The sequence below is a fragment of the Camelina sativa genome, chromosome 19, assembly GCF_030686135.1.
Source record: "Camelina sativa cultivar CO46 ecotype springtype chromosome 19, ASM3068613v1".
Lineage (NCBI taxonomy): Eukaryota > Viridiplantae > Streptophyta > Magnoliopsida > Brassicales > Brassicaceae > Camelina > Camelina sativa.
The window spans coordinates 22,987,843-23,000,597 of NC_141898.1; the positions used below are offsets into that span (position 1 = coordinate 22,987,843).

Sequence of the window (12,755 nt, forward strand, 5' to 3'; positions counted from 1 at the left end):
TAAAGACTTTCAAAGAACCTAAAAACACATCAAAAGACTCTAAAAGACTCGTTAAAAACCACAAAAACCATGATATATCATGTACCAACTTCCACTCTGTGGTTTTTTTTTTTTTTTTTTTTATAACTCAGGGTAAATCTCCTGGAGACATCTATGGAGGGGCCCGAACTAATCCATGGGGGAGAAGCAGCTCACGGATAGACCCTATCTCCAGATATTCAAATGGGCCGTAAACAAGGATCCATATCCATATAGCCACATAGTAAATAAGTAGCAATTCCGCATCTGCAGAGAATTGATCCCTATTTTGAACCAACATGACAACTCTTCCAACTAGATGGAACCACTAGCCCAATACGATGTGGTTTCCACTCACTGCTTTCTTCTCTTTGCACTTTCCAGAAATCGGGAAACACTTTGATTTCCTTTTTGTATTCAACTTAGGGTTTTTTATTTATTTATTTTTTTTTTACTTTTTTTTTTTTTTTTTTTTTTAATTTTTATTTATAAATAAGTAAAAAGGATGCGGCATAGTTTTCTTCTCCACGATTACGATTACGGAAGGGGAAAAAAAAAAAGTTGGAAGATGAATTCAGGTATGAAGATGATGATTCCGAACCGCCGGAACGAGAAGCTCGTGGGTTTGCTTCACGAAACCGGTTCAAGAGAAGTTGTGGTCTTGTGCCATGGATTTCGATCGAACTAGGACAACACAATTCTGAAAAAAATGGCTGCTGCTTTAGAAGAAGAAGGGATCAGCGCTTTTCGTTTCGATTTCTCTGGTAACGGAGAGAGTGAAGGCACTTTCTACTATGGTAACTTCAACAGTGAAGCTGATGATGATCTTCATTATGTTATCCAACACTTGTCTGATAACATGAGCCGTGTGGTTCCTGTAATTCTCGGGCACAGTAAAGGAGGTGATGTGGTTCTTCTCTATGCAACTAAGTATCATCGCGTTAATAATGTCGTCAATATTTCTGGACGTTTTGATCTTAAGAAAGGTGTACGACTCGGAGATAACTATCTTGAAAGGATTAAAGAAGAAGGATTCATCGATGCTGTAGAGGGCAAGGTCTTTAATGGATAGGTTGAACACTGATATGCATGAAGCTTGTCTCAAGATTGATAAAGAATGCAAAGTCTTGACGGTTCATGGTTCGGATGACACCCTAGTACCAGTTGAAGATGCCAACGAGTTTGCAAAAATCATACCAAACCACAAGCTGGAAATTGTGCAAGGAGCTAATCATGGTTACACCGAACATCTGAGCCAACTGGTTTCAACAGTTGTGGTCTTTATTAAGACTGTGATTCTTGAAGAACAACTAGTCAGGTTATCTTTGGGAAATTGCTCATCATCATCATCATGATGTTACATACAGCTTGTGCTTTTTTCTTTTTCTTTTTCAGTCAACATTTATTTACTTTTTTCTTGTCTTCCATCTGGTATTCTGGTACATCAATGCAATCATGGATTAGATAGTATCCTGTAATGAGACAAAAATAAATAAGTGAAAACACAGAATATTTCAATCACCGTAGTTGCAGTCTTGCAAAGCTTAAGAAACTGGATAAAAAATGATTGTACAGGCATAAGATACATGTTTCGGGAATGTATCAGCCTTTTATACAGACATCTGCTAGGGCGATAAAGGAGACCAGTTACTATTGCCACTTCCAAAATGGTATTCAGGGCACTGGATATATGTTTACACAAGATTCCCAGGCTGAAAAGGTAAGTGAGATTTCTACAAAAGCTAAAAATCAATAGTCTTTCTGGTGCTTTGCAGTTACAACCTTCTTCGATTGCTCATCAGGAAGGACCAGCGCTACCAAAAGAACCACCCAACTTGACTTGAGAAGCTTCGTTCAGACTTATTTTAATTGTTTGGGTCTGTGTTAATCTATATATGTCGATACATTCGTCGAGATCCGCTTCACATGTCAGTAGAACCCACTCCTTATCATCATCCAGGTACTTAAGATCAAACCAGGTAATGTCATCTATGTTGAAACGCCGAGCAATCTCTTGCTGCAGCTCTCTGAAGCCGCAACTCGGGAGCAAGGTAAACCGTATTCTAACTTCACCAAATGTCGCTTTCACTTTGATGGCACCTCCAGCTCTTAAGCTCTTGTTGCTACTACCTGGTAATGGAGGTGAATTTTCAAGAACACGAGGCTCCTTCAATGTATTATGGCTCTGGGTTCTTCCAGGACAATTTGTTTCCTCCTGATTCACTTGATGCAGTTCCACTTCGCTATGAGCTCTATTTAAGGCCGCATCAGCATCCTCAGAAACTAGAATGTTTGCAGTGTTCTCATTATTGTTGCTTGAACCAGAGCTCTTGGTGCAAGGAGATGATGGTGACCTTGGTGCTGTGTTTTCCTCAGCCATAATACCGTTTTCAGTTTGAGCAGTCAAATGACTTGACTGTTCATTACTCTTCAAGGAAGGGCCATTACTGGACATATTTGGGGAGTTCAACTCTGGGAAGCTTGTATAGAATGAATCAAGTTGGATAGTGCCCTGCGCACCTTGAACAGAGTCCATAACAAGTTGGAGTTTTTTCAAGGAATGCCCAACCTTCTTGATTTTCCGGGAGGGCCATCGCATTATTCCGTGCTGCCTGCATATCCTTTTCAAGGTTGTTGGACAAACTGCAACATAAGAACGAAACCTTGTCACATCACTGTCTGAGAAAAGGATAAATATGCATGATGAAAACGTTTTTGGAACACGCTGATCCACTGCCACATAGATAGAATGTAAGACACTTCCGGTTTCATCTAAGACTTGTCTGTTTATACTGGCCATGGAATTTTCACATATCCTCAAGCTTGTATCTTTGTTTTATATATTCATTTCGGATGTATTGGGTTGGACTAAGGAACGTATTGGTTATGATTTTCCTAAGATACAATAAGAACCAAAATTCATAAAGAGTGGAGCTATCTCTCCAGCAGTGTACAACAATTTCTTACCACCAATGCTCTTGGCTGCATCCTTGAGGCTTCCAGCAAAGTGTTGTCGAAGAACCTCCAAGCCAATGGTCCTTTCTGTTTTTGTTCTTCTCTTTTCTCCAGGTCTCCTACTGCCTGACATATTTTTCCCACCAGTCGAAGGTGTTTCAGTACTTGGACCGCTGTCGACTCTGAGTCCTGAAGTTGATGCCTGCTGTAATTGCTCAGCTTCTAAAGGAACATTATTGGCGCTCGGATCAAGCTGATTGTTCTCCCGGCCAGATGAGAGCTCTTTAGGATCTTCTTTCTGGTACTCCCAAGAGAGTGATACACCTTTACCCTTCTCGTTTGCCTTTATCATGTGGGATATCCATGAGGATTCTTGCATTTGAATTCCTGTCAGAGTCTCTGCGGTTTCTGCTCCACTTAGCGGGTTTTCTGAGAAGAGCATTGTCTCTCTAACAGGCAATACGACTTCTAACTCTAGATCTTTGTCAATGACAAGATTTGAACTCCTGAAATCTTGCTGCAGCGTCACAGATAGTGACCTGAGCATCTCCTGTTGCGCTTCAGTGTTGAGGCAGGCTTTTGGAAAGAAAAATTCCAACACGAACTCAACTAAGCCAGATTTGCTCTTTAATGGGACTGCTAAAGCAGCATGTAGTCCAGATATCTTGGCGTGGTGGGCAAGAGGGTAGTTAGTCTTGCTAAATGTGGTCACTTCTGGCACAAAAAACAGCTTGGTGGCCTTGAATGCTTTCCCAACAATGCCTTCCCCCTGGAGCAGATGGTGTTCAGAGCATGCCTCCCAAAAACTTTTGCTCTGTTCATCTGGGACAGAGCAAGCAGAATCGGTTGTTGAAACACAGTGAGAAAAGTTCTCATCAGAATGTCGTGAACCACGTTTCCCTTGCGGTGCACACGGGGCCCATGACAAAGCTAGAGGCAAATCATATGATCTGCAGACTGTGGCCAAGAAATCTTTTATTTCAGGTAATGCAGCACAGTAGAAATCACTATAGACCTGCAGAAACTGAAACACGAGGTATGACCTTAGCAATGCATATCGTTGTTTCTAGGTGCTGAATGAACTAAGAGTCCAGTTAATGCACCTCAGAGCTTGGAGTGTTCAAGTTACTTGAACTCCTTAGATCAACAGCCTGCAAAAATAGGAATGTCTTTAGATTTCCAAGATCTACATAATTTGAGGTAGAGGCAAAAACCAAGAGGAAGAGAAAAACCTCAAGAGCTTTACACATCTTCTCAAGTTCTTGACGGTAATTCATCTTCTGAGTTGTTGTGACGATCTCAACAACACCCAAACAAATCCCACTACCTCTTTCGAACACAGGAAGGGCAAGAGACCCACGAACATCACACTTGCGGGCTTCTTTAATGCGTGGATATTCATCTCTTCTAAAGAAACGCACATCAGGAGTCCACTCAGGAAACTTCTGCAAGAAAACACGACCGGGAAGACCCACATAATCGTTCATTCCCTCATCAGCCGGGAAATTATAAGTCTCTGAAACATGCCTATATTCTGCAAGGCTGGAGTATTCTTGGTTGAATAAATGTGGCTGAGCCCAAGTGGTCAGAAAGCTCTTCCCTTCCTGCTGAACTGGCACCCATATCTGTACCAGGAAGTCCTTATCTTGCACCGTCTCATTAAGACCGCTAATAGCTTGTAATAGTCTCTCCTTCACAGATGAAGAAGGGCCTTCACTTGCTCTTGGAGCAATCCACCAACTTTTTCCCAACTCAGCTTCTTCGAGGAGAAACTTTTCAGCCTGGTTAAAAGATTCTTGATTCATTGATCTGTTCTCCTCTGTTTCTTCATTATCTTGAGATGGGTTCTCACCAAAGCAGAGGAAAGTGCTATTGTCATTCATTGCGGTAGAAGCTGAACCAGATTGTTCAGTCTGCTTCAAGTTCTTACTATCTGTTGTCTCTAGCCAGCATCCATCAAACAAGAGCTCATCCATAAAATCCAAATCCATGGCCGTGTCAGGGAATGCCCCAAAGCTAGAATTAGGTGAAAACCCACCATTTCCTTCTCCCCCATCGCCACCACCATCATCTTCCATGTCTAAAAATTTCTCCTTTTTTTTTTCCTATTCTTTCAATCTTAACATCCAACAGATCCTATTAAATCCACACAAGTCCTCAGTGAATGTGCTTAGCTATTCTGCTTCATAGACCAGACAAACTCCTCTCCTTATAATGTCCAACCCCAATCTGAAAAAAAAGGTTACAAAAAGATTATCAAAGACCCAACCAAAGAACAAGAGCAGAGAAGAATCAAACTGTTGTTATCCCATATTTCAATAGTATCAAAGTGCTTTTTCCAAAGAATGAAATCATAGAAGATGCTACCAAAAAAAATCTTATATCTAAGCAGCTTTGCTTTCAATGGAGAGTTGACTTAGATGGTATCAATCAAAGTAGGGTGCCATACAATTTCAAGTACTAGATTCTGGAACATTAATTAAAGTTCGTTTAACAAACAACTCAAATGAATATTAGTAGCCTATAGGTAATTGAAAACGAAATCAAATCTGATTGTCTATGAAAGTGTAAGATTTCAGATAGAAAACCCTCAGAAAACATTCTAAATCAAAACCCCCAAAAGAAACTTTAAAAGAGATTTTAGTACAATTTACACCAAAAAGTTACTAACTTTATCAAGATTTGTGACACAGAGAAACATAAAAAGCTTCACTTTAGATTTGTAACCAAAACCCAAGAACACTTACGAGAAAGCACCCAAAAAAAAAGCACTGACAAGAAAACACAGATTTGGTTTTGCTCTGTTTAAATTATAAAGAAGTTGTTGGCTCACTCTGTTTCTTCATAAACAAAACACACATCACATAAATGATAAGCAAAATCAAATCTTGGGAATATTTATATACTATAAGAAAAGAAAGAAACCTGTGAAAGTTCTTATCACAAAGCAGCTTCTCTCTCTTTAGTTGAATGGTGTCTTCCTTTTTTTTTCTCTAGTTCCGGACAGAAGTTACCTGGTGAAGGCAATGATGATTAGACTATTTTAATCTCAAAACCATGTGATTTTTTTTTTTTTTGGTAAGGTCTCAAAACCATGTGATTGATGATTATGTATGGGCTTAAAGATTCTTTCCCAAGGACAGACAAGTGGACCCGTGATAAGAGCAACCACTGTTCTAATCACACTTATATACAACTTTGTCCGTACCTGCTGTAATTAAAAAATAAGTAAACAGTACTCGATCTTTGGTTTCTCAAAGACAAATCAATCTTCTCTTCTGCAAGAAAGATCAAAGAAGGAAACAAAAACAGAAGAAACAAAAGAAAAAAAAAAGGAACGAAGTTTGTAGTTTTTGGTTTTGAGGTGAGATGTTAAAAATGTTTTTCTTAAAATCGTGTGGTTGGTGTCCTGCTCTCTCTCTTTGTTGCCCCTAGATAAATATTTCTATTAATGATATAGTATAAGATTATTATTGTTAATCATTTGTGGTGATTACGTATGCGTACTTTGTTTTATTTCGTCGGTACCTTGTTTTATTCGGCGCTACATACATTTCATTGGTTATAGAACTTAGAACTAGGCTGTATCAATGAATGAATCGGTCGGATCAAACAAGATTCTTATAGAGATCATGTCTTTCGTGTTGAACAGGTTCCTTCATTGAAAGTTTGACCTTTAAGAGTTTAATTTAAGTTTCTCTTGTATTTATATTCTTTCTGACATCAGCCCTAGTTTGAAACAGTTTTGCTAATCAAAAAAAAAAAAAAATGTTCTCCGATCGGTATATAATTGCATCATTAGCAGAATGATATTATAAGATTCTATAAAAAAAAATCGTCGTCACACAAACATTTAGCTTACAACGAGTCAGGTGCTAACTAGACAGGTTGTGAACATCCCAATATTACACATTTATGATTTTATCTGAACTGCAATAAAAGAAAAAAGCCAAAGTAAATAAATCATTTTTTTTTCCTTTTTAGAAATCACTAAGTGACTAAAACAAAATTGAGCAACGATGTAAGTCAAGTCGTAGAGACATGCTCAGTTTCCAATCGGACACTAACACATGATCCATATCCATACATCATAGGTTCATCATTAACCAAATTTAATGGTTAAACTAGTCTATTTATCTATATATGTGCGTCGATATCAATTACATAGTCTCCAAAGAGCCAGGCTTAAGCTTTACTTAATGAGTAAAACGGCTCTCAACGATTTGAGGAGCCATATCATCCGATTCTCCATTAGCCGCGTCCGGGACATGACCAAACCAAAGGTCATTAAACTCTTTAATTACTCTTTATATCCTTAAAAGGAATTAAAATTATATCAAATACCAATAGTTGAATCCTCGTGTAATTCACAAATATCATTTCAATAGCTATTTTATCAAATATTATCGATATCGAGAGAGAGTTATGTCGAAAAAAAGTTAAAAAATGAGAAATTTAATTAAAAAGTAAGTATTTTTTGATTAAATTTAGGAAGTATACAAAAAAGAAGTTAAGAAAAAGGGAATTTTGTTTTTTTTCTGCAATTAAGGGTATAATTGAGTTTTTTTTTCTGTATAGTAAAACCTACTATACCAAACCTAAAAAAAAAAAGCATATAATGGACCAATTCAAGAAAAAACGTCTTTTAAATCAAATTTCCCTAATATAATTGTGCACGACGTCTCTCTTTTTCTCTATTTCTAATATTTGTAATTCTTATTTTCTTCGTTCTAGTCCGGCAGGCCCTACACATGTTGCTTTAAGGAAACAATAATATAAAATCTCACTTCGACTACTTAACAGATTTGGTACCATCCTTGTGAATCTGCTCTCCGGAATACAAACTTCTCCAAGACATGTAAGTGATTCTGTTCAAGTCCTATCATGCTTTCTCACTTGACTTTGTGATTGTAATAATTAGATTCTCTGCCATTGCCAATTTCTTGCAACACAAGTCACAATTGTTTTGAGTTGTTGTTTCTCTCCTGTTTCTAGGTTCCTGAGATGATAACTGGAAAGGATGTTACGGACTTGATGGATCCAAATCTGAAGGGAGATTTCTCTAAAGAAGAAGCTACCGTAATCTTAAAAGTCGCCTCTGAATGTTGCAACACTTGATGCCTTACAAGCTAAAACTTATTAGCATTCTCGGTTTTAATTCTGAAGTCATAGAGAGGCCGCATTGGTGGTTTAAGTAGCATGGTTGTGCTTTAGATTCTTAATGAAAGAAACTTTTATATGACTAGCATGTATAAATGTATCTACTTTTGTGGAATGTTTTACAACAGAACTTGTTAGTAGTCTCTGTTTTTGAAGTTTTTATTTGTGATTCACAGAGAAAAACATGGAATGGTCAATGAGGTTGCGAGTGGCATATCATATAGCTGAAGCATTAGATTACTGTATCACTTCAGGTTTCGCAATGTATGATAACCTAACTGCTTACTCGGTTCTGTTTGATAAGGTATAATAAAAAGAATCAACTTTTTCATGCCTATGCCTTCTTCTATGTGATGTAAGGATACTAAACTGTTTTTCTTGCTTGATGGATGTGTTAAAGGATGATGATGCATGTCTTTCCTGTTTCGGTTTAGTGAGGGAGGTCACTGATTATGATCCAAGACCAACAGGTAATTCAAATCTGAACTTCTCTCTTTAGATTATTCATATATATAATCAGAGTGTGATGTTATATTCTTATCGTAGGAAGTGTGAACACTGAGAGTGTGACATACAGATTTGGTACCATCCTTGTGAATCTACTAACCGGAATGCAAACTTCTCCAAGACATGTAAGTGATCCTGTTCAAGTCCTGTCTTGCTTTCTCACTTGACTTTGTGATTGTAATCATTAGATATTTAGATTCTCTGCCATTGCCAATTTCTTGTAACACAAGTCACAATTGTTCTGAGTTGTTGTTTCTCTCCTGTTTCTAGGTTCCTGAGATGATAACTGGAAAAGATATTACGGACTTGATGGATCCAAATCTGAAGGGAGAGTTCTCTAAAGAAGAAGCTAACGAAATCTTAAAGCTCGCCTCTGAATGTTTGCAGTGGAAGAATAGAAAGAGTCTCATCATTAAAGAGGTTGTTGCAACACTTGAAGCCTTGCAAGCTAAAAATTAAGTAAGGATGCTTACTAGCTCTGTGACAGTAATTGTATTCTTCATGATTGGTTTTTAGTATTCATGTTATATAAAGCTGATCATTTTGCTTGCAGGTTCCAGCTGCTGAAATGGTTGAACTGGCAAAGCAGCAACAACAAGAAGCTAAACCCTTGCAAGAAGTAAGAAGGAAAACTTATTATTGTTGAATTCTTAATTTTCCTTATTCATCATGTTATAAAAAACTGATCATTTTGCTTGCAGGTTCCATCTTCTGAGACAATAAAGCAGCAGGAGGAAGCATCATCTTCGAGTCAACAACAACAAACTTTGGAACTCTTCTCGGATTTTGCAGCTTTGTTGGTTTTAGATTGAGGGTGTTTTGTGTATTTTCTAACAACTTCAAACATGTTTATCTTGTTGCATGCACAAATCATGCCTAGTACATCGATATTTTTTGGGTCACATATACTCACACGATGAAAAAAATCTATACAACATGAACATTTTATACAAAAAAAATGAAAATAACAATTTCCGAAAACAACAATTTCAATTGTTTTTAAAAAAACATATGAAATAATTTATAAAAAAAAACGTGTAACATTATTGGAGTCAATCTTATTATATAAAGCTTGATGTCAAAGTTATTCATTAACAAGATCGTGACACTTGTCAAATATATTGATTATGTTGACACGTGTCAAAAATTTCAAAAAATTAGATTTACAGAATTTTACATGTTTATATTTTAAAAAAATTAGTTTTCTAAATCAAAAAGGAAAACTAACAAAATCAATATATTTTTCATTGCATGCTAATTATATTATATGTGTGTTCTCAATAATAATTTTCATGTCTAAGCAAAAACTTAATTTATTAAGCATGTATATTAATCAATAAATAATGAATAACAAAGTTAAAAAGAATAACATAAGTTATTTAACATAATTTTAGTCGGATATAAATTTTATTTATCGTTGTAATATATTTTTTTATTGTAAGTAAGTACACAAAACCTTGAAAGAATAATGAAGTTAAAAAAAAATTCAATACATGATGTGTATTAGTATAGTTTTACATGTTTTATTTTAAAGATTTTAATGGATATAGTAATATGAGACCATATATTAAGTTTACACTATTTAATATTAATGAAATGTAATCAGCTATTTTGGAACGAGTATTTTGAAAATTTTGGATATTTTTGAAAACAAATAAGTATTTTTTTGGATAATTTCAAATAAGTAAATAAATAGTAAGTATTCAATGGGATTTTTGTGATGAAAGAGACGGTGAAAGTAAGGAATATTTGCTACCTAAATAGTTATGATTATTAGGGAAAACATTTTATGCAATAGCAAAAGTACAAGAAACATTGCCCTATCTTATACCATCTCTATATTTATAGAACAAAACTATACTTTGGAAATTTTAGGAATTTTTTTTAATAACATGTAAATGATGTCATTTATATAAAAGAAAATATGATCTTCTAGAAAAGAATGTGTAACAAACGGGAACGGGTAATTCAAACAATAAAAGTAATTATGTAAACTATTTCTAATCAAAAAAAACAAGATGAGATCATTTAATTTTGGATAATTAAATTTAATTTCAACTTTCAAATATAAAAATGGATACAATACAGGAACATGTTGTATGCCGAGATAGTACTTAGAAGACATTAAGAGTCTCAGTGGTTAATAGGTCATTGCGTATTGTGTTGTGTATAAAAATATATATATTTTAAAAAGGTTGACTATGCGATATGTAATCAATTACTTTGGAACGAGTACTTTGAAAATTTTGGATATTTTTGAAAATAATTATATCCTTTTTTTGAATAATTTCAACTAACTAAATAAAAATAAGTATTTAACGGAGAACTTGGGTATCCTATCTAAATTTTTTATCCATTCTCTATTAATAAACATCGTCTAACAAGTAATTATTTAAAAGACATAATGGGATGGTACATGGAACAAGATGGAATGGGACAGTACGGATGGAACGGGAGGGGATATATAATCCAAACTAAAACCAAACTGAAATCCAAACTAAAATCCAAATTGAAATCAAATAATTGGATTTAATATCAATATTGTACAAATACATAATTTATGTATTAAAATAATAAAATTTTAATTTACTTTTACGAATTTAAATTTAAATTAATCATAAATTTAAATTAATTTACTTTTACGGGTTACTACCTAGTTAAACACATTATTTATTTTTCACATGTTTTGCCAAAAACAAAACAGTATTCCAATGGCAATCACTTATTAATCATAATATTTTCTATTGTTCATATTGAAATTTGAAAACTACCTCATTTAAAGTAAAAAAATTACGCCATTTGGATTACATAATATATAGGCTTTGTAATATTACTTTAACAACAAACAATGACCAAATATATGTTATAACACTACATTATTAAAAAATGATCCAAAAATATAAGTTGATATATTTTTTGGATTGAAAATTCTCGTGTATTATAATCCTATATTATAAGGATTTACAATATCTATAATATCCTAAAAATTTACTTCTTAACATCATATTTTCGAAAAGTTAATCAAATCTAACAATCTAATATATATATATATATACATATAGGATTTAGAATATGTGATTCTCTTTTATAAAAATTCACTGGTTGGTTTGCAAAACCCACAATAATACGGTAGAGCGGGTTAAGATTGATATTTTGATGAATGCAATTTTTTACGGGTTGGTCCGTCAATATATATTTGTGACTGTATTTTTAAGAAATCCATATTTTTATGCATACAATCTTTTAGTGGGTTGGTCCATTAAAATATAAACTGTGAGTGTGTATTTCTTACATATATTTATTTTTACAAATGCAATATTTTACGGGTTGTTTCGTAAAAAGGTACATAGTGATTTTCTATTTTTTACAAATGCAATTTTTTTATGGATTGATTTAGTCAAATATAAAATGTAAATGTGTATTATTATAAGTGTATATTTTTATACGAATACAATCTTTTACGGGTTGGTTCGTCAAAGCATATGTTATGAGTCTATAATTTTACAAATGCAATTTTCTATAATATTTTATGTATATTCTAATTTCTACTATAAATCATATTAAATAGATGACTATGCAACACACAAAGACTAGTTCTAGGACTACACGCCACACACAATTGACTAACTCACATAATCAATCAAAGCATGCAAATCCACAACATCTACAACACAAAGACTAATGAACCAATTTTATCAAAAAAAAAAAGACTAATGAACCCAAACCTAGAACCGTAAGGGCTCTGATACCAAACTGAAACGACCCTATCTGTTTTTTTAATCATAAAATAATAGTAATAATAATCTAAACTACTGGTCCCATACCGACTAGCCACCGAACCACATACACACACAACGGATAACATAAAACAATACCAATGACCAATAAATAAGTAATACCAATATCCAATATTCATTCATAACAATATCCAATAATCAAAACAACAAGAATCAAAGAACCAGCAATCCTAAACAACGTTCTAATGACTCAACTCTAGCAACCTAGCAAAACCAGACAACAACCAAATGAATCACTAGAACATCCTCCTCTTCATTGCCTTGATTCCACGATCACACTTTGCCTTTACCTGCACCACAAACAAAAATTGAGATGCA

General features: G+C 34.6%; 2 protein-coding genes and 1 pseudogene across 7 annotated transcripts; 2 read left to right on the forward strand and 1 right to left on the reverse strand.

The window, feature by feature from the left end:
* Positions 1-384: 384 nt before the first annotated feature.
* LOC104767019 (putative uncharacterized protein YDL057W) lies at positions 385-1,539 on the forward strand (annotated as a pseudogene).
* On the reverse strand, positions 1,512-6,292 carry LOC104767018 (protein NLP1). Of its 6 annotated transcripts, none has more exons than XM_087500654.1 (5): positions 5,899-6,292; positions 4,206-5,202; positions 4,077-4,124; positions 2,986-3,997; positions 1,512-2,661 (listed from the first exon to the last, which is right to left on the reverse strand). In XM_087500654.1, exons 2-5 carry the CDS (start codon positions 5,049-5,051, stop codon positions 1,817-1,819), a joined length of 2,751 nt encoding a protein of 916 aa, XP_087356780.1. In that variant the 5' UTR covers positions 5,052-5,202; positions 5,899-6,292; the 3' UTR covers positions 1,512-1,816. The 6 variants fall into 6 exon arrangements, with proteins under 6 accessions (XP_087356780.1, XP_087356783.1, XP_087356782.1 ...); XM_087500657.1 differs by having other exon boundaries at positions 2,986-3,930; positions 4,017-4,124; positions 5,899-6,133; XM_087500656.1 differs by having other exon boundaries at positions 5,721-5,952.
* Positions 6,293-8,317: 2,025 nt separating this feature from the next.
* On the forward strand, positions 8,318-9,452 carry LOC104767020 (putative inactive receptor-like kinase BSK12). The gene is made up of 6 exons (XM_087501271.1): positions 8,318-8,437; positions 8,534-8,603; positions 8,680-8,765; positions 8,911-9,060; positions 9,194-9,259; positions 9,342-9,452. The coding sequence occupies exons 1-6, from the start codon at positions 8,318-8,320 to the stop codon at positions 9,450-9,452; spliced, it is 603 nt and encodes a 200-aa protein (XP_087357397.1).
* The last annotated feature ends 3,303 nt before the right edge of the window (positions 9,453-12,755 follow it).

What these genes read in the sequence shown, in the direction of transcription:
- LOC104767018 (XM_087500654.1), bottom strand. Translation starts at nt 5,051, where the DNA reads ATGGAAGATGATGGTGGTGGCGATGGGGGAGAAGGAAATGGTGGGTTT. An exon ending in TGAACACTCCAAGCTCTGAG is followed by an intron (nt 3,998 to 4,076) that starts GTGCATTAACTG and finishes CTCGTGTTTCAG; the next exon opens with TTTCTGCAGGTCTATAGTGA. An exon ending in TGCAGCCAAGAGCATTGGTG is followed by an intron (nt 2,662 to 2,985) that starts GTAAGAAATTGT and finishes CTTATGTTGCAG; the next exon opens with TTTGTCCAACAACCTTGAAA.
- LOC104767020 (XM_087501271.1), top strand. Translation starts at nt 8,318, where the DNA reads ATGGAATGGTCAATGAGGTTGCGAGTGGCATATCATATAGCTGAAGCA. An exon ending in TTATGATCCAAGACCAACAG is followed by an intron (nt 8,604 to 8,679) that starts GTAATTCAAATC and finishes TTCTTATCGTAG; the next exon opens with GAAGTGTGAACACTGAGAGT. An exon ending in AGAGTCTCATCATTAAAGAG is followed by an intron (nt 9,061 to 9,193) that starts GTTGTTGCAACA and finishes TTTTGCTTGCAG; the next exon opens with GTTCCAGCTGCTGAAATGGT.